General features: G+C 56.9%; 1 protein-coding gene across 4 annotated transcripts in view; it reads left to right on the top strand.

The window, feature by feature from the left end:
* Nucleotides 1-16,844, top strand: part of MEGF8 (multiple EGF like domains 8) — a 40,851-nt gene extending 24,007 nt beyond the window's left edge. For all 4 annotated transcript variants that reach the window (XM_025269162.3, XM_044931297.2, XM_044931298.2 and 1 more), the window contains 15 exons: nucleotides 107-314; nucleotides 830-1,010; nucleotides 1,797-1,960; nucleotides 2,611-2,755; nucleotides 3,783-4,014; nucleotides 5,152-5,275; nucleotides 5,415-5,628; nucleotides 5,782-5,996; nucleotides 8,732-8,939; nucleotides 9,134-9,293; nucleotides 9,719-9,911; nucleotides 10,585-10,755; nucleotides 10,848-10,978; nucleotides 11,618-11,750; nucleotides 13,906-16,844. In XM_025269162.3, coding sequence (XP_025124947.3) covers nucleotides 107-314; nucleotides 830-1,010; nucleotides 1,797-1,960; nucleotides 2,611-2,755; nucleotides 3,783-4,014; nucleotides 5,152-5,275; nucleotides 5,415-5,628; nucleotides 5,782-5,996; nucleotides 8,732-8,939; nucleotides 9,134-9,293; nucleotides 9,719-9,911; nucleotides 10,585-10,755; nucleotides 10,848-10,978; nucleotides 11,618-11,750; nucleotides 13,906-15,174 — 3,748 coding nt within the window. In that variant the 3' untranslated portion in view covers nucleotides 15,175-16,844. The remainder of the gene's footprint in view (nucleotides 1-106; nucleotides 315-829; nucleotides 1,011-1,796; nucleotides 1,961-2,610; nucleotides 2,756-3,782; nucleotides 4,015-5,151; nucleotides 5,276-5,414; nucleotides 5,629-5,781; nucleotides 5,997-8,731; nucleotides 8,940-9,133; nucleotides 9,294-9,718; nucleotides 9,912-10,584; nucleotides 10,756-10,847; nucleotides 10,979-11,617; nucleotides 11,751-13,905) is intronic.
* The last annotated feature ends 3,474 nt before the right edge of the window (nucleotides 16,845-20,318 follow it).

Below are 20,318 nucleotides of genomic sequence, written 5' to 3'. Positions count from 1 at the left end.
GGGGGTGATCCCAGGGGATGCTGGGGTACAGTGGGGGGACGTCACCCCAGGGGGTTATGGGCTGACTGCCACATAATGAGGCTGCTTTTTTGCATCTTGGCCCCAGGTACTCAGTGAGTGAACGGCGGTGGACACAGATGTTGGCAGGAGCCGAGGATGGGGGCCCAGGCCCCTCCCCTCGCTCTTTCCATGCTGCTGCCTACGTGCCTGCTGGCCGTGGGGCCATGTACCTGCTGGGGGGGCTCACAGCTGGGGGCGTCACCCGGGACTTCTGGGTCCTCAACCTCACCACCCTGCAATGGCGGCAGGAGAAGGTGAGCATCTCAATCCCCAGGTCCCCACAGCCAGGCTCCAGCAGGGATGGCAAGAGCAGCTCCAGCCATCCTTGCCCCTGGAGGAGGACGCTTCCTCCTGGGGCCCCAGCACAAGTCCCAGAAGTTGAATTTCCTTGGCTGTCCTGGGTCACACTTAATTCCTGAGCCAATCCCCAGCCAAGGGGATGTGACCCTCTGGGTGGCCAGGCTGGGACACGGTCCCCTTGTCGAGCTGGTACACTCAGCCCTGTGCAGCCAGAGTAAGAGCCGGGGAGCAAGGGCTTCCCAGAGGAACCCCGGGCTATTCCCACCTGAAGAAGTGACACCAAGCAGGCAGAAATAGTGATAGGTCTGCTTGTCTGCCGGGACCATGACTGGTGGGAAAGCCTGGGGTCTGACCTGTTCCCCCTTAGCAGTTCAAGGGGAGAATGGGGAGCTCTGAGCCTTGCTTCTACACACAAAATGACCCCTGATCTCTGCCCCTCTCCCTGGTGACCTCCACCTTCATCCCCCAGGCCCCTCAGACTGTGGAGCTGCCAGCCGTTGCTGGTCACACACTTACTGCCCGCCGAGGCCTATCTCTGCTCCTGGTGGGTGGTTACTCCCCGGAAAATGGCTTCAACCAGCAGCTGCTTGAGTACCAGCTGGCTACTGGCACCTGGGTGTCCGGGGCTCAGAGCGGGACGCCCCCCACAGGTGGGCCTGGGGACAGGGCACGGCGTGGGGGCTGGGCACAGCGCTTTTGACTCTTGACCGTCCTCTCTACCCGCTCCTGTACTCTGTGGTCGCTGCCCCCTACACCTGTTGTCTCTCTGTGTACCCCGTCACTCACCCACCTTCTCAGGATGCTGTCTTTTGAGAAGTTCAGTTTCTCTCCTTACCCTTCCCAGACTTCATGAGAAGCTGCCCCACCTCCTGCCTAGTAGCAATGGGGCACTTTCCCTCTCCCAGGCTCTAGAACACTGCCCCTCAGGTATTTTCCTTTCTCTCCCTCTCCTCTTTCTTTCTTTCTTTGGCTACACCGGATCTTAGTTGTAGCACATGGGATCTTTCGATGTGCTGCACGGACTGCCTAACTGTGGCGCACAGGCTCAATAGTTGTAACATGAGGGCTCTGTAGTTCCATGGCCTGTGGGATCTTTGTTCCCCAACCAGGAATCAAACTCTCATCCCCTGCATTACAAGGTAGATTCCTAACCACTGGACTACCAGGGAAGTCCCTGTCCTTTTCCTTCTGCATTCTTTGATCACTGTCCCCAAGGTCCCTCTGGTCACCCTGTCTCCCTCTTTTCCCTTTCCCAGAGTCTCCAATGGCTGTCCTTTAGCATGGAAGGGAGAGGGAGGTGTTGAGAAAGGCTCCCAGGTCTCCGGCATCAGGGTCTGGTAGGGTGGTGTCGTGGTCATGAGAAGGGGAGCCCGGAGGGCCTTCTTGACCCCCGGCCCTTACCCCAGCCTCTGTGCTCACTCTCCCTGCACCCCCAGGTCTCTATGGTCACTCTGCTGTGTATCACGAGGCCACCGACTCCCTCTACGTGTTTGGGGGTTTCCGCTTCCACGTGGAGCTGGCAGCCCCATCCCCTGAGCTCTACTCCCTGCACTGCCCTGACCGCACCTGGAGTCTGCTGGCCCCTTCTCAGGGAGCAAAGGTCAGGAAAAAGGGCCAGAGAGATGATTCAGTTGGGGGGAGTGGGAGGAGGGCCCCTCCTTTCCCAGTGCCGCAGGGAGTGACTCAACCCTGGATTCCTACTCTGCCTCCTTTCCAGTTCCCTCCACCCCGCCTCCCCCAAGTCTCCCCTTCTACTGCTGACCTGGAAGTAAGAATCTTCCACCAGGAGATCAGAGGCCTGTGTTCTGACCTGGTGCTCCCACACTCTGGGTGTGGCCCTGACAGGCCCCTCCCCTTCCTGGCGCCCCCCCAGCTATGAAACAGGGAGCTGAGGTCTCTTGTGCTTCCGCCTCCAAGGCCAAAGGAGTCAGTGTGAGTGACAGCAGGAAACCTGGGTGCCTAGAGACAGCTGCATTTTCCATCCATGAACAAGTTTCCAAGCCCTTCTTGGGGCTAGACTGCAAGGGAGATGGAAGTATGAGCGTCAGCAGGAGACCCCCCAGTCCAGCTGGCGAGGTCACACAAGAAACCAGGGGTTCATCTCAAGCCATCCAGGCTGGCTTCCTGGGGAACAACATGGGGCATGAGGGTTCTGGGGGTTCACAAAAAGGAGATGGCGCTTGGGTGGGCTGAGAGGGAGCGGAGGACGTGGGCTCTCACAGGCCACCCTGCCACGTGTCCCCCCAACAGCCCCGGCCCCGACTCTTCCACGCCTCGGCCTTGCTAGGGGACACCATGGTGGTCCTCGGGGGGCGCTCAGACCCCGACGAGTTCAGCAGCGACGTGCTGCTCTACCAGGTCAACTGCAACACCTGGCTCCTGCCCGACCTCATCGGTGAGTCCGCCGCCCTCCCAGGAGGCCCTGGGGCCACCAGGGGGCTCTCTAGCCTGGCCTGAGACCCCCACTCATTGGCAGTCATGTGGACCCCTTCAGACCAACAGGCAAAGCTCCCGTCCTCTCCATATTATCTCAACACCCATGGAAACACCCTCCTTCCTTTTTTTTTTTTTTTTTTTAGGAATGTTTTAAATTCTGATTATGAAGTTGTGGTAGATAATTCGTAATAAAGGAGGAGAAATATCCCCCGTAATCCCATTCTCTACAGATGACTGTCATATGTGAGGGTGTTTCCTCTCAGTTCATAGGCTGGCAAGGGGCTGTATCCTGCCTTTGTATTTCATTTGACCATTGTATGTGACTGACTGTGTTTCTGTCTCTGTCTCCTTTTCATTTTGTTTCTCTCTCTGTTCCTCTGTCCCTAGTTCTCTTTTGCTTTTAATCTATCTTTTCCACCACTCTGTGACTGTTTATTTTTTTAGGATTTAAAAAAGTGTAGGTGCTCTGTGATGACCTAGATGGGTGGGATGGAGGTGGGAGGGAGGTCCAAGAGGGAGGGGATATATGTATACAGATAGCTGGTTCACTTTGTTGTACAGCAGAAACTAACACAACATTGTAAAGCAGTTACATTCCGATAAAAATAAATTTAAAAAATGAAAATTTAGGGGAAATTCACGTAACGAAATTAGCCACTGTCAAATGAATTAAGTGACATTCAGTACCTCCACAATGTTGTTCACCCACCACCGTGGTCTGGTTCCACAAAATTTGCCTCTGTTTATATTCCACTCTTTCTGTTCTTTTTCCTGTTGATGTGTCTCTCTCCCTCTTTCTGTCTTGCTGTGTGTCTGATTGTCTTGTTCTGTTTGGCCTTGTCTATCTTCTCCCTGCCTTTTCTTGTCTGTCTCTGCTCTTCTTAGATCGTCTCTCTGCCCAGCGTCCCTCTCTGACTGGCTCCTGTGAGTGAATCTCTGCCTCCAGCCACCTGTTCCCTGTCTCTGAACCTTCTGTTTTTCCCCAGGCCCAGCCTCTGTGGGACCGCCAATGGAAGAGTCTGTGGCTCACGCCGTGGCCGCAGTAGGGGGTCGCCTGTTTATCTCAGGAGGCTTTGGGGGAGTGGCTCTGGGCCGCCTGCTGGCCCTGACCCTGCCCCCTGACCCCTGCCGCCTGCTGCCCTCGCCTGAAGCTTGTAACCAGACTGGGGCCTGTACCTGGTGCCATGGAGCCTGCCTGGCTGGGGACCAGGCCCACAGGTAACCGTGGAGACTGACAGCACATGGGTGGGTGGTACTGGTGCCATCCAAAGGGGGCTCTGTGCTGGGCCGGGCTTGTTGGGGAGGCCTCAGGCAGGTACTGTCTGGTCGGGACACCGGCTCCCCTGGGAGAAGGGCCCGCTCATCACAGGCGGGGCAGGCATGGGGAGTACCCGAGTGGGGAACCCTGTTTGTGGGCTGGGGCAGCTGAGTCTGAACTGGGCCCCAAATGACCAGCTTGGGGTCGTTTAGACCACAAAGATTCAGAAGTAGGGCTTTGTCTAGTGGCTTTTAGAAACACCTGAGTTGGGGAAGACTGAGCCTGGAGAGGTGGGTGGGTCTGCTCAGAGAGGGCTCCAGGGCCCAGCCGCCCTGGGCTACATCCAGCTCCGGAGACTCCTTGTCTGTAGTTTGGGAATCCAGGCATCTCAGGAGGCTGAAAGTACTTTGCTGGGTTTAGCACAAACTGTACTGGCCGCAGTTACCCTTTGCTGACATGAGGCTACTACTGGGCTTTGTTTTGTCCCGTTACCTGTGTCACCGTGTGTACTACAGACTATTATAGGGTCTGATTTTTAGGGTGCTCCCCCAGACTCTGCTTGGGGTGTTACATAACAGTGGGTACACCCACTGCTTTTCTAAAACCTAGAAAATTCTGAAATGTGTATGCCTTCAAGGATTTTGAGTCAGGGATTGCGAGCCTCCACGTGGGTGATGGGGAGTCACCGAAGGGGTGAGCAGGAGAGGGCAGGGGTGGGCTCATGGAGGAGGGGAAGGGGAGGGGAGGCTGCAGGTGGAGGCCTGAGAGGAGGAGCCTTGACCTGGGCAGGGGGCTGCAGAGGTCGGGGAGGAGGGGGTGGTCAGGGAAGAAGTTAGGAGACAGAGGCCTCCATGGGCGGAGTGCCAGGAGGACATGGGGTGTTGTCCAGTGTCTCTGGCCTGGGATGACAGGTGGCCGTGGGACTGTTACCAAATGAGCTCAGGAGGGGCCGGTCTGGGAGGCCTGTGCTGAGGCCAGTTTGAGATGGACCTGCGGGGCCTGCAGACCAGTGTCCAGGAGGCACCAGGGAGGGGCGCTGGGTGTGGGGAGGTTGGACCCTGGCTGAGCATGATGGGCCAGGCCTCCCGCCTCTCCAGGCTGGGCTGTGGTGGCGCCCCCTGCTCCCCTATGCCCCACTCCCCTGAAGAATGTCGACGTCTGCGGACCTGCAGCGAGTGCCTAGCCCGCCATCCCCGGACACTGCAGCCTGGAGATGGAGAGGTGAGTGATGGGGTGGGAGGGGTGGGGAACATGTTTCAGGCACCACGGGGCTGTTCACCTGGGGTCAAGTGGCAGTGACTGAGACCGGAGGGGTGCTGGGGGCCCTGACAACCCCTCTGAGCCAGTACCTCCCCCCCAGGCCTCTGCCCCCCGCTGTAAGTGGTGTACCAACTGCCCCGAGGGTGCCTGCATTGGGCGCAACGGGTCCTGCACCTCAGAGAATGACTGTCGCATCAACCAGCGCGAGGTCTTCTGGGCCGGGAACTGCTCGGAGGCTGTGTGCGGGGCGGCCGACTGCGAGCAGTGCACCAGGGAGGGCAAGTGCATGTGGACGCGGCAGTTCAAGAGGACGGGTGAGCGCCAAGGGCTGCTCCCAGAGAGGAGAGTCCGGGGAGCCTGGACTCCTGCTCTAGGGACGCCAGGGGCTCAGCAGCCTGGTCTGAGGGGGGAGGTGGGGAGCGGGCAAGGGACCTGGACCCACTTAATCCCTGCGCCCCCAACCTCAGGGGAGACCCGCCGCATCCTTTCGGTGCAGCCCACCTACGACTGGACGTGCTTCAGCCACTCGCTGCTGAACGTGTCCCCAATGCCGGTGGAGTCATCGCCCCCGCTGCCCTGCCCCACACCCTGTCACCTCCTGCCCAACTGCACCTCCTGCCTGGACTCCAAGGGTGCTGACGGGGGCTGGCAGCACTGTGTCTGGAGCAGCAGCCTCCAGCAGGTACCACACCCGGCCGGGGGTGCGGGTGGGCCTCCCCGCCCTGCTACGTTCACCTTTCTCACCACCGCTGCCTCTGCCCCAGTCCTCCTCCATCTGCTTAGGTCTGCTCCCACCGTCACACTTGCTCTTCCTTCCCACTTTCTCTCCCCACATCTTTCTTCCTTCTTTGTCTTGTTCTTTTTTCTTTTTTGGCCATGCCACGGGACTTGTGGGGTCTTAGTTCCCCAACCAGGGATTCAACTTGTGCCCACAGCAGTGAAAGCGCAGAGTCCTAACCACTGGACCACCAGGGAAGTCCCTGAATCTCATTGTTCAAGTGTTTTTAGAGACCTCAGTCTCTGCCCTAAACCCTGGTGACTGGTAACTCCCCTAAGTCACCCCATTAACATAAACTTAGGTGTAAAGGGGTTCCTCGTGAATAACGAAAGACGTCCCCATCACTCAGGAACCCCTGTGCATTTTAGTAGCTCAGTACCAGGAACCCGGGACAAAGACCAAATATATCTGGTGTCATACCACTCCATCCCATAGGAGGGTTGTCCACATTAGATGGGAGAATTATTTACAGCCTGGAGCAGTGCCTGCTCTTCAGTAGAAACTCAGTAATACCACCCCACTACGCCCCACCCCCTGGGAAGATCTCCATCCTCAGCTGTCTGTGCCCCACGGAGAGGGTCAGTGCAGCGGCTGGGGGTGGGGGTTGCTTCCTGTGGGGGCGCTCAGTGTGGCTGCAAGGGCAGAGGCCCCCTGCGGTGGCTCCTCTAACAAGCAGAGGCCTCTCTCATCCTCAAGTCTGGGCTCCTTCTGGTGATACAAGGTCTCCCTAAGTATTTTTGAGGTTGGTATTATTTGTCTTTACTGGGATTCCAGGGACTGGAAGACAACACCAGAGAGCCCGCAGGCAGCTGAGGAGCTGGGAGGCGGGAGGGAGTGGTGGGGCGGCTGAGTGGATAGCACGGAGCTGAAGCTGCGTGGGAGTGTCAGAGGGCCGCTGCCACATCTGACTTCTGGGAGAAGCAGTTAAAAACTAAAGTGTGTTGGCTCAGGGATTTTTTTAAAGACATAGGCCAAGGGGACTTCCCTGGTGATCCAGTGGCTGAGACTTCACCTTCCAGTGCTGGGCTGCGAGTTTGATCCCTGGTAGGGAACTAACATCCCACATGCCTCGTGGCCAGAAAAAAAAAAAACAATTAAAAACATAAATAAATACCACTGCGCATCCACCCCAGCAACAGATCAAATGTAACAGGTGTGCAGACAAGACCTGTTGTGCTGTGGCTCAAGGGCAGCCATGTTGTAACTGTTAGACTTTGTTCTGAATGACTTTGGCCTCAGAGCCTGGGGCAGGCAACAGGGTGCTGTCTTCCCCGCTGACTGGCTGGCTTCTTCCTTCCTTCCCTTTCTCCTTTCACCAAATTCATCACCGAGCACCTTCCTTGTGCCAGGCACTTTGCCAGGCGGTGGGCATAGGTCAGCAGACAAGCTGGGATCCTGCATCTCTTCCAGAAAACGCAGTTAATGGTGTTGGGCAGCATCGCAATGGGCCACTACAGTGGTCCCAGAAGAGAACACTGGGCTGACTGGAGCCTTGGGCTTCTCTCGGCCCCCTTCCCGATGGCCCTGCTGTCTGCCAAGGGGGGCACTAATTTTAGATCTGGAAGCCTGACCTGGAGGAGAATTTGGCTCCAGCTGTTCAGCCAGGGTCAGCTCATCACCGGCGTAGCCCACACTGGGTTCAGAGCTCCGGCCACAGCAATCAGGGTTTTCTATTTCAGGATTGCACAATTGCTTTGTTTCTTCCTGAGTACGTCCAGACAGACAGCCTAGACTAACCCCTTTCCCCTTGTACTTTACTTAAGGCCAGAGCTGTAAATAAAATGCTCTCACACAGTGAGGTAAGTTCCTGACCTCATTGCATACCCTGTCTGAGTGCCCGGACACAATAAGTGATGGTGTGTGAGCTGCATTGCAGCCCCTGACCACAGACCTCAAATCCTCCCAGCCAAGGGCAGGAGGGTCCTGTTGCCCCAATGGCTGGGTCCAGGTTCTTTTTTTTTTAAAAAAGTGGGGTTTTTTGGGCCACTCTGTGCCTCATGAGGGATCTTAGTTCCCCAACCAGAGATTGAACCTGCAACCCCTGCAAAGGAAGTTCAAGGTCCTGACCACTGGACTGCCAGGGAGGCCTCTTCCACGTTCTAAGAGACTATGGCTGGCATCCCCCTTCCTGAATCTTGTTTCTGTGTCCACCTGGGACCATTGCCTTTCTTTGATTATAAGAAACGGCTGTATCCCAAGCCAGGTGGTAGAGAGGGCTCACTGCACCAACACAGTGGTGCGTCTGGTAAGGCAGGTGGAAAGTGCAGCCAGGCACTGGAGACGGAGCCTGGAAGGCTGCCTCTCTCCTAGTCTTTAGTGTGTGGGTCTCGTCTCTGCTGCCTTCTGCCTCTGCTCTTTCCTCGCCCTGCATCCTCTGCTGTCACTTGTTCATCCAAATGGCCTGGCCAGCCCTGGTCCACACAGTCTAGTTTTAAGGCTGTCCCTAGCCTGACTTCCGGTCTGAACTTCCAGTTCCAAAGGCTGAGAAGGGAGGATGCAGTGGCCCCAGGTGATGTCCGTTTTGGCCCACCTGGTTGTGGCCAGCAGGGGTGAGGTCTCTGAGAAGAGGGTGCGGCCCAGGGAGCTCCCCAGGACATGTGTGTCTGACGCTCTTCCTCTGCCGTTTCTGCTCCCCTCAGTGTCTGAGCCCCTCCTATCTGCCCCTGCGGTGTATGGCCGGAGGCTGTGGGCGGCTGCTCCGCGGACCCGAGAGCTGCTCCCTGGGCTGTGCTCAGGCAACCCAGTGCGCCCTGTGCCTGCGGCGCCCCCACTGTGGCTGGTGTACCTGGGGGGGCCAGGATGGGGGCGGCCGCTGCCTGGAGGGTGGACTCAGTGGCCCCCGTGACGGTGAGACAGATGGCTCTGGGGATGGGGTAAGGGGGGCCGGCCCATTTGGGTTCCAACATGCGGGTTGGTGCAGAGAATGAACTTGCGGGCCCTCACAGGTGGCGTTCAGGGAAAGTGGGAGCAAGGGCCAGGGTGGCTGGGTGGGAGGTACAGAGGCCCTTGCCCCCCAGCGAAGCCTGATATCCTCATGTCAGGGCTGACGTGTGGGCGACCTGGGGCCTCCTGGGCCTTTCTTTCTTGCCCCCCGGAGGACGAATGTGCCAACGGGCACCATGACTGCAATGAGACCCAGAACTGCCACGACCGGCCCCATGGTTACGAGTGCAGCTGCAAGGCAGGCTACACCATGGACAAGTGAGGCTCCAGCTGGACCAGGGCTCTGGTGGGGTTGAGGGGAGCAGGCCAGACCGACCGTGGAGTGGGAGAGCCTATGAGGAGCAGTTAAGGATGGGGGCATGGACCCAAGCAGGATGCAAGGAACCACAGTCCAAGGTGTGGAGGAGGGCGTGAGGTAGGCGCTTGGTCCAGGGAGGGCAGGTTGGTACGCTGGTTTGAGAGGGTGCCCTGGAGTGGGGGCTCATCGCTCCCACAGGAGGTTCTGGGCTGGACCCAGGAGCAGGGCAGTGATGGGACAGACCTGGGGCGGGGTGGACTAGTGGAGAAGAGGGTGGGTGGCCGGGGTGGGCTCTGAGAAGCTGTGAGGACCCTGACGCCAGCCAGGTCTGCCCTGCGGAGGGGGCGGCTGCTGCCCTGCCCTGACCCCCACCCCCTCCCCCCAGCGTGACGGGGCTGTGCCGCCCGGTGTGCGCCCAGGGTTGCGTGAACGGCTCGTGTGTGGAGCCCGACCACTGCCGCTGCCACTTCGGCTTCGTCGGCCGCAACTGTTCCACGGAGTGTCGCTGCAACCGCCACAGCGACTGCGCCGGCGTGGGGGCCCGCGACCACTGCCTGCTCTGCCACAACCACACCAAGGTGGCCGCCCGGGGTTTCCAGGCCTGCCCCCCGCCCTGCTGGCCTTCCGCCTGCGCTCAGGCATCTCGAGCCTTGTCCCAAGCCCCAGTGAGCTAGACTCAGGGAGGAGATGGCATACCCCATCTCGGGGGGGATGAGAGGACAGTGGGGACACCTTCTGGGGCTGTGTCACAGTGGAGTGCCTGGAAATAGTGTGACAGAGTTAGTGCTGGGCCAGGGAGGGTGAACACGTGGAACAGCATTTAGGATCAGGTAGGGAATGGCTTTCCGAGCTCAACACCCTGGACTGAAGGGGACTGAGACCCCGTCACTGGAGGATGCAAGTGAAGGTGGAGGGCTAAACGGTAGAGGGGCTGGGGTGGTCCAAGCCAATGCCAGAGCCGCTGCTGCCTTCCCACGGTGCTCTCAGAAAGTGAAAAGTGTTAGTTGCTCAGTTGTGTCCGACTCTGCGACCCTGTGGACTGTTGCCTGCCAGGCTCCTCTGTCCATGGAATACTGGAGTGGGTAGCCACTCTCTTCTCCAGGCCAGGGATCAAACCCGAGTCTCCTGCATTGCAGGCAGGTTCTTGACTCTCTGAGCCACAGGGAAGCTGGGTGCTCTTAGAACCTCCCCCCACTCTCACACCCACCAGGACCCTTCCCTCCCTCTGACCACTCTGTCCCTGGTTTCCAGGGCAGCCACTGTGAGCAGTGCCTCCCACTGTTCGTGGGCTCAGCCGTTGGGGGAGGGACCTGCCGGCCCTGCCACGCCTTTTGTCGCGGCAACAGCCACGTCTGCGTCTCCAGGAAGGAGCTTGAGATAGCCAGGAGGGAGCCGGAGAAGTACTCGCTGGATCCAGATGAGGTGAAAGAGGCTGGGGTCCTGAGCTCCTGGGTCTGAAGGAGGAGCGGTCTGGTCCGTGTTGGTTTGTGATCGCCCTGTCCTCCCTTGGCCAGATTGAACACTGGGCGACAGAGGGTCCCAGCGAAGATGAGGCTGTGTGTGTGAACTGCCAGAATAACAGCTACGGGGATAAGTGTGAGAGCTGCCTCCACGGCTACTTCCTCCTCGACGGGAAATGCACCAAGTAAGTGGAGGCGGGCCTGGGACCTCCGCCTTGCCCAATAGGAGCAGCTCTGAGAGCCAGAGTCCTCTCCCCAGTCCTCAGCCCTCAGGTGGGAGACCTTCCACCTCAGAGGCTGGTGCTGAAATGCAGGCTGCTGAGCAGCCCTGGTGGAGACCGTTGGGCAGAGAGACGGCCCTGGGATGTCTCTGGTGGGCCAGTGGTTAAGAATCCACCTTCCGATGCAGGGGACGTGGGTTCTATCCCTGGTCCAAGAATTAAGATCCCCCATGCTGGGGAGTAACTAAGCCTGTGCACTGAAACTTGAGAGCCCACATGCCACAACGAAGACCCAGTGCAGCCAAAAATTAAAAAAAATTTTTGAATTTAAAAATAAAAAATAGAGAGGACCCTGAGGAAGAGGCCTCACGCCAGTCTTCCCATTCCATCCCCTTCCTTGTGACCCTGGAGTCCATCCAACCTGGGTCCTAATCCTGACTCGGCCACTGAACAGCTCTGTGGCCTTGGGGTAAACGGCTTGACCTCTGTGAGCCTCAGCTTCCTCTTCTGGCCTCACGGATTGGAGCTTGTGTTTACAGCATCCAGCCTGGCCCCTGTAGGTCATGGGAGCTCTATAACCTGCATTTTCTTCCCTCTCTTCAGATGCCAGTGTAATGGCCACGCGGACACGTGTAATGAGCAGGATGGGACAGGCTGCCCATGTCAGAACAACACAGAGACGGGCACGTGCCAGGGCAGCTCCCCCAGTGACCGCCGAGACTGCTACAAATACCAGGTATGGCTGGAGATGCAAGTTATGGGTCAAGGGCCCCAAGCCCAGAAGAGGTCCAAGTTGGGATGAGGCAGCCTGGCTCAGGCAGGACTGACAACATGGTTCTGGTATCTGTGGTCCTGGGGATCAAGGTCAGCTTGATAAACTGATCCCTAGTCAGTGTCAGGCCCTCAGCGTGATACTGGGAACCCAGAAATGAACCTCCTGGGGGCTTTAAGGGTGGTAAGGAGACAGACTCCATTATAGGTAGTCACAACTTAAAGATGGCAAATGCTGGAAAACTCGTATCATAGTAGCTTGAGCAAAAAACAAAACGTGGCTCTAAGAACCGAGTTCTGGAGTCTGCCTTCAGGACTGGCCAGATCCAGGTGCTCACACCTGGGACTGACCAGGGTCAGTCCAAGCTGCAAACCCAACCAGCTGTCTGACCTGGGATAGGTGTCACCCAGGACCAGTTTTGCTTTCTTGATGCTTAATCAAAAGGCCTGTTGGTCTTTGTCTGAACAGACAGCGTTGGAGATGAGTTCAGACCTTCTCCTCCAGCAGCTCTGTTTGGGGGCTCTGATTAAGCGGTTTCTTTCACTTCTAATGATAGCAGTTGTTGCTGTTTAGTTGCTCAGTCATGTCTGACTCTTTGCCACCCCATGGACGGTAGCTCACCAGGCTCCTCTGTCCGTGGGATTCTCCAGGCAAGAATACTGGAGTGGGTTGCCATTTCCTTCTCCAGGGGATCTTCCTGACCTAGGGATCAAATCTGCGTCTCCTGAATTGGTAGGCAGATTCTTTACCACTGCGCCACCTGGGAAGCACCCCGTGATAGCAGTGGTAGCTACTACATAGGGAGTGCTTGCCACTGAGCTGGAGCTATGCCACAGATACAGCGGAGACAGCGCACACATGGAAGGCTCAGGAAGGCTGTGCTGGGGTCTCAGTGAGCTGTGGGCAGAAGAGGGAGAGGCTCAGAGACCTGTCCTGGGTCAAACAGCTGCTTGGGTTTGGAGCTTGGACTGGCTCTGGTCAACCTCAGAGACTGAGCGATTTCTACTGGACTGCAGGAATCAAGTGAGCTGTTATCCCTCCACTGATTCATTCCGCACGTATTAACTGAGCACCTAGTTATGCCAGGCACTATGCAGAGTGCTGGGACACAGTAGGGAACAAAACAGGCAAAATGTTCCGTCCTTCCCTGGTGGCTCAGATGGTAGAGAATCTGCCTGCAATGCAGGAGACCTGGGTTTGATCTCTGGGTCAGGAAGGTCCCCTGGAGAAGGAAATGACAACCTACTCCAGTATTCTTGCCTGGAGAATTCCATGGTCAGAGGAACCTGGTGGGCTTGAGGTCGTAAAGAGTCAAGCATGACTGAGTGACTTAATGCTTTCACTTTCTGGGGAACTCATGGAGAAGTCCAGCAATAAACAGAAAAATAAGTCAAGACACGCAGGGTGTTAGTGATGAGCAGTAAGGAGGAAAATGAAGCAGCAAGGAGGGCTCGGGGGTGTGGGGGGTGGAAATGGTAGATACAGTGGCCAAGAAGGGCCTGAGCAAGAAGGTGAGTAAGTGTCATTCAAGGTGACACTTGAGTAAAGAGCCAACGGACGTGAGGACACTGGACATTCAGACTTGGGGGAGCAGGGGAGCGATCTAGGCAGAGGCTCAACCAGTGCAAAGGCCCCGAGGGAGGACCTACCTGCTACAGTCAGAAACAGCAAGGCCAGCAGGCCAGGCAGGCCTACTCGTGTGGGGGCTATGATTTCAGCAGTGTTTGCTCCCGGGTACAGAGGAAGAGTCTCCAGTTCAGCAAGGGTAGGTCACTAGTCCAAGGACACACGGCTAGGGAGGTGGTCAAGCCAGGATTCAACAGAGCTCTGCATCGCTGTGTCTCAGAGTTCCAGAGGCCTCGCCATCAGGGTGCTGTGGTTGCTGGGGTGACACCAGGAACCACAGTGCTGGAGTGTAGGGTGCTCTTAGTGTCCACACTGTGTCAGGGGCCTTCGGGGGGGCGGGGTCACAGGGAAGCTGCTGGGACATGGGCTAAGGAGTAGATACAAAATAGAGGACCTGCTACAGTGGCAGAGGTTACTTACCAGTAGGTACAAAATACAGTCTGTCTCCTCGGAGGACTGGACACTGAGTTGTCTCTCCCTGCCCTGCCCGCAGTGTGCCAAGTGCCGAGAGTCATTCCACGGGAGCCCGCTAGGGGGCCAGCAGTGCTACCGCCTCATCTCCGTGGAACAGGAGTACTGCCTGGACCCCACGTCCCAGACCAACTGTTTCCACGAGCCCAAGCGCCGGGCTCTGGGTCCCGGCCGCACCGTTCTCTTTGGAGTGCAGCCTAAGTTCACCAACGTGGACATCCGCCTGACGCTGGACGTGACCTTTGGCGCCGTGGACCTCTACGTCTCCACCTCCTATGACACCTTCGTGGTCCGCGTGGCTCCTGACACTGGTGTCCACACCGTGCATATCCAGCCGCCACCGCCTCCCCCACCCCCCCCACCCCCTGCTGACGGCGGGCCCCGGGGACCTGGGGATCTCGGGGGACCTGGGGCTGGAGGTGGGCCGGCTACTCCAGCAGAGCCGCGAGTGCGGGAGGTCTGGCCACGGGGCCTGATCACCTACGTGACAGTGACAGAGCCGTCGGCGGTGCTGGTGGTCCGTGGCGTGAGGGACCGGCTGGTCATCACCTACCCGCACGAGCACCACACCCTCAAGTCCAGCCGCTTCTACCTGCTCCTGCTGGGTGTGGGAGACCCAAGTGGGCCCAGTGCCAATGGCTCAGCTGACTCGCAGGGCTTGCTCTTCTTCCGGCAGGACCAGGCCCACATTGACCTGTTTGTCTTCTTCTCTGTCTTCTTCTCCTGCTTCTTCCTCTTCCTCTCGCTCTGTGTGCTGCTCTGGAAGGCCAAGCAGGCCCTGGACCACCGGCAGGAACAGCGCCGGCACCTGCAGGAGATGACCAAGATGGCCAGCCGCCCCTTCGCCAAGGTCACTGTCTGCTTCCCGCCGGACCCTGCTGCCCCAGCCCCCGCCTGGAAGCCTGCCGGGCTCCCGCCACCCGCCTTCCGCCGCTCTGAGCCCTTCTTGGCACCCTTGCTGCTGACGGGGGCCGGCGGGCCCTGGGGACCTGTAGGAGGGGGCTGCTGCCCACCGGCCATCCCCACCACCACTGCCGGCCTGCGAGCCGGGCCTATCACCCTTGAGCCCACCGAGGATGGCATGGCCGGCGTGGCCACACTGCTGCTCCAACTGCCTGGCGGGCCCCACGCACCCAACGGTGCCTGCCTGGGATCAGCGCTCGTCACACTGCGGCACCGGCTGCACGAGTACTGCGGCGGCGGCGGGGGCGCTGGGGGCAGTGGGCATGGGGCTGGTGCGGGCCGGAAGGGGCTGTTGAGCCAGGACAACCTCACCAGCATGTCCCTCTGACCCTCGGCATGGTCTTCGGCCCCAGCAGTCGAGTCCCCTTAGGGTGGCTGCCCTGGACTTGGGGCCCCTCCAACTGGGACAGTGTGTCCTCAGAGACTTCTGGTTTCTCTTTCCCCTGAGGGGAGGGTCCCCAGACAGAGCCTTCTTTGTTCTGCGTTCAACAATTACTGACTGAATACCTACTATGTGCCAGGCACTGTTGAAGGCACTGGGCGTGAGTAGGAACCAAGACAGTCAAGGTCCCTGATCTCGCGGGATTTTAGGTCCCAGTGCCCAGAGACAGTTGATGTGCGAATGCGCACGCACACGTGTAACTGAGGAAAAGCATGTCTGAATAGGGTGAGCGGTGTGAGTTAGCAACGGGATGCGCTTGTGAGGGACCTCGGGGTAGTCAGTTGTTCACTGTGCGAAGCTCGACTTTAAGAAGGAAACCGACTGTGGGAGGACCTGTGGGGAGCAGGATCCAGGCAGAAGGAACTGCGAGGACAGAGGCACAGAGGTGGGAAGTGGCTGATGTTACTGAAAAGGGTCAGAAAGCTGACCACTGTGGCCCTGACCAAATGTGCAGAGGCGGTAGGGTCAGGGTCGAGCAGGGGGCAGATCACCCGGGGCCCACCAACCCCGGGTAGGGCTTGAGGTTTTATTCTCAGGGCATTGGGAAGCCATTGGACAGCCTTCTGAGGGAGAATGACAGGATCCGATGTATTTAAGAGGTCACTCAGCTGTGTGGAGAATAGACTGGAGATGCCAAGAGAAGCCGCAGCAGGGCAGGACCCGAGATGGGCCAGGTCAGGGCAGAGGCTGTGAGAGGAGACTGGGACAGAAGCGGGTGAGTGGAAGGATGTTATGATGGCAAACATGGACATCGGAGTAGGGGAGGGAAGGAGGCCAGGCTGACGCCAGCTTTGTGGCCCAAACTGGGCCGAGGTGGGGTTGTTGGTGAAGGTGGGACAGACTGGGGCTGTGGGGGAAGATTAGGAGTCCAGCTTTAGACCTGAGATGCCTTTCAGCAACATTTCCTCAGTCAGGTCCTGCCAGGGACACAGCCGCTGCCCTGAGGATCTGGGCAGAGGGGGCTGAGTGTGGGGGTTGGCTCAGTGGTGAAGGAGGGGTGCTGCTGTGAGGAGACTGGAAGTGGGGCCGCCCAGTGAGCCAGAGCAAGATGCTGTTTCTGCCACCATGAGGCTGCAGGGACAAGCTCAGGTGGTGTTCCCCGACGCCTGGACCAGGGTCACTGAGCTGCCAGGGCGCATGAGGAGACAAAGCCCCTGCCTGAGATGCTCTCCTGGGTGAGGTTGTCGGGGGAGGGGGATACCCAGGTTGGGAATAGAAATGACAGTTTTCAACCTACAACTCTCTTCCCAGATGACATTTCCTTGAAGCAGCATCTGGCCTTTCCCCAAGGCCTCCTCTTGCCCCAGCCGCCACCTTGGATTTCTGAGCCCTTCTGTCCCTAGACTGCCCCACCTCCCCCAATCCTAACCATCTTGAACTTCGGACTCCTCCTTTCCCAAGACTCCACCCCCCCAGCTGTTTTTTGGACCTTGGAAAGTGGGGACCCTGTGTCTTCCTGTCTGCTGGGAGCCTTCGTCTAAGAGGCTGATCCCTATGTTGCCATCAGAGGCTGTGGGAAATTGGGGGAGCAGTAAAAGCAACAAATAGTGTGTGAAGACCCGGTGTCAAGTGCTGTCTGTAGGGGATGGGCTGGCTTGGCTCTCTGACCGGGCACCTAAGAGCTGGTTACGTCGGATAAACATCCTTATCTTGGTGCCCCTGCCCCCCAAGCCATGTGGCCAGGGCCTGACTCCTCACCATCTCTTCTGGTGGGCATGGGAGTGGTACCACTACAGAAGCTCTTGTTTCCCAGAAGGCATGAACTGAGGGGACCTGAGGGCAGTGAGACCTTTTACCCTTGCCCAGATCCCTATCAAAAAGAGACCCCCTACTCAGCTCAAGAAGGAAAACAGCCTGCCTTGGTCCCAAGTTCAGGTTTTATTCTGGCCCCTGACATTAAGAGAACTCAGGCAGCACAAAGACTGAAATGAGGCCTTGGCACAGTGAGTGTTCTCCACTTCAAGTAGATTCTCTCAACCCAAATGGAAAGCATCATGGGAACTTCTATTTGCCAGTCCTCTGGGTGAGCAAGAGCCCTGTTGTGAGGGAAGGTAGGGACAGGAGACCCCATCCCTTCAGTCTGGCTGGGAGTGTTCAACAGTGTACTTTTGGGGGGCATCCCTGGTGGCTCAGTGATAAAAGATCCACCTGCCAATGCAGGATAGAGGGGTTCGATCCCTGGTCTGGGAAGATCCCACATGCCACGGAGCAACTAAGCCCAGATGCCACAACCACTGAGCCTGTGCTCTAGCATCAGAGCCAAAACCTCTGAGGCCCGACAAGCCCATGCTCCCCAAGAGAAGCTGCTGCAGTAAGAAACCTTCACCCTGCAACTAGAGAGTAGCCTTGTAGCAAGGAAGACCCAGCACAACCAAAAATAAATGAAAAAAAATTTTTTTAAGTTAACTTTCTGCAAATCCAGCCCCTAGGCACAGGCTGGCCACCTCTGATATTTAGCCAAGAACACAGAAATGTGTTGCATCGAGGGGGCCAGTGAGCCTTCAGTGCAGCCTGTGAGTATCACGATATTTTCAGACTTGATGGGCAGTTTAAGGAATTTTGGGGGATTACTCTGCCCACACACATTTTGCCTTCATGAGATGATAGTCACACCTGACCTCCAAGACGTGACTGTGAACTTACATTGCTAAGTATCAATGCTAGATGGCTCGCTTGATCTTTCCAACAACCAATTGTATGAGGTAGGTACCGTGTAGTATCCATCTTGCAGATGAAAAAACAGTACTTCATAGACATTATGGAGAAGGAAATGGCAACCCACTCCAGTACTTGTGTCTGGGAAATCCCATGGACTGAGGAGCCTGGTAGGTTACAGTCCATGGAGTCGCAAAGACTCGGACATGAGTGAGCGACTTCACGTTCTTTTTCTTTGAGTGACAGCTGCCATATGAATCCGGACCTTCTGACTCTTTCACCCACATTCCTGACCACCAGGCTCTTCCACGTCCCAAGGAAGGATGGCATTACTCAGCACAGATAGACCTCACTGAAAGCTATCTCAGCGCAGAGCAGACGCTCGGAGTCGGTGTTCAAAATGGCCAATTTGTGCTCAGGATAAGGCAGAATTGCCCAACTGGGGAAGCTAGGTAGCAGTGGGACATGCTGCCTGGGGGAGTCCTGGAGCCAGTGGTTACGCATAATCAGAAAGGAGCTGAGGTTCCTCCAGACTCTTACATGTTGTGCTCAGACACTTTGGTAAGGTCTCTGCCTAACACTCACGCTGTGACTTTGCCTTCCTAAGCAGAACGTTTGCTCTTGGACTGGACTTTTCCCTGGGACAGAGCTACCCTCCCTCCAACCCCTGTCACTGCTATGTAGATGTCCCTGTACAGATGCCCCATGGCGTGTGTTCCTCCTTCCTCCATGTCAGCCCCTTGCCTGGCACCTCTCCCTGGTATCCACACACCTGAATGCACACCTAAGAGGCTCATAGTGAAGTGAGAGAAAGCCTGGACACGGGAGGCTAGGGACCTGGATTCTAGCCTGTGTGTGGCCACTGACATCCTAGGGACTTCAGGAGAAATTTTACCGAGGGCCTACAGCACTCCAGCACTGTGCTCGGTGCTTGGCATGAGTTTTTATTTAATTTTTTAATTTATTTGACAGTGCTGGGTCCTACCCGTAGCATGTAGGGTCTTTAGTTGTGGCATGCAGAATCTAGTTCCCCAACCAGGGATCAAACCTGGCCCCCCTGCACTGGACGTGCGGAGTCTTGGCCACTGGACCACCAGGGAAGTCCCAGGGAGGGCCTAGCTCTTAAGATGACATGTGAGCAGCAGTGAAGGAATCAGCCATAAGGACATCCGAGGAAAGAACTCTGAGTTGCGGGAACAGCCAGAGCAAAGATCCTAACGTGGGAGCGCGCCTAACATTTCAGAGAAACAAAGAGGCTCCTGTGGAATAAAGAGAATAAAGAGGGAAGGTCACAGGGGGAAAAAGAGGCAGATTGTGCAGGTCCTTAAGTTGCTGTGAGGACGCTGTTTCTTTTTTTTTTTTTTAATACTTATTTTTATCTGTGTCATATCTTAGCTGTGGCTTGTTGTGGCTCACAGGCTTAGTTGCTCTCTAGCATGTGTGATCTTAGTTCCCCGACCAATGCTTGAACCCATTTCCCTTGCATTGGAAGGCAGATTCTTAACCACTGGACCACCAGGGAAGTCCCCAAACTCTGGCTTTTTCCTCCATGCAGGAGGTGCCATCAGAGGGTTCTGAGCCCAGGAGACATGTGATCTACTTCCACACATGTGTCCACAGGGCTCCTCTGTGGGGGAGGAACTAAAAACAGGCTGGAGGCAAGGCAGGAAGCTCAGTGGGGGGCCACTGTGGTTGGAGCAAGTCTTGCAGTAGAGTGGGAAGACGGGAGACTCTGGATATGTTCTGAAAGTTGAACCACCAGAATTTGTGGGGGCAAGAGGCTCAGAAACGTTTATTCATTTACTAAGATAACACAGCTAGGAAGTGGCAAGAGTCAAGGTTGAGCCCCAGGTCTGTCTAGTGTTGAAACCTGAACTGTTTTTAATCTGCTAGTTGCTTTTGCAATAAAGAGGGTGGATTGAATCAGATGATCCTTGAATGTTCCTTTCAGCACTAGGGTTTTAAACCTGACAGTTCTGTGCTTTGAAGACAGAGCCCTCAAATCTGTTAGCATTGTATGTAGACCAAGAGTCCATAGGCAATGACTGAGCAAGGGGATTCTTCGAAATTTGTTCTTTGGAAGGGTTAGTGCCTGCATGGTTCCCAGACAGCCTTTCTGGGTTTGCTTCTTTTCAGGCTCCAGTCAAGAGCTTTAGGTTGGCAGCTAAGGAGTGAGTGGTTTTACTTTGTTAGCGAGGACTCCCTGACTTAGTGAGGAAGAGACTTGCCAACGACGTACACAGCAAATGCAGGTCAAGCATCTGCCTCCGGAACTCCCTCCACACCAAGGCATCTCCCCTGTGTCCCCGCCTCCCTCACCAAACCTCCTTCTCCACCCAGATTCCTTCCCTGGGAGAAAAAGGATGTAGGCGGAG

This window comes from Bubalus bubalis, chromosome 18 (genome assembly GCF_019923935.1).
Source record: "Bubalus bubalis isolate 160015118507 breed Murrah chromosome 18, NDDB_SH_1, whole genome shotgun sequence".
In the NCBI taxonomy this organism is placed as follows: domain Eukaryota; kingdom Metazoa; phylum Chordata; class Mammalia; order Artiodactyla; family Bovidae; genus Bubalus; species Bubalus bubalis.
Note: the sequence above shows the minus strand (reverse complement) of the source record. Positions and strands in the feature narration are given on the sequence as shown.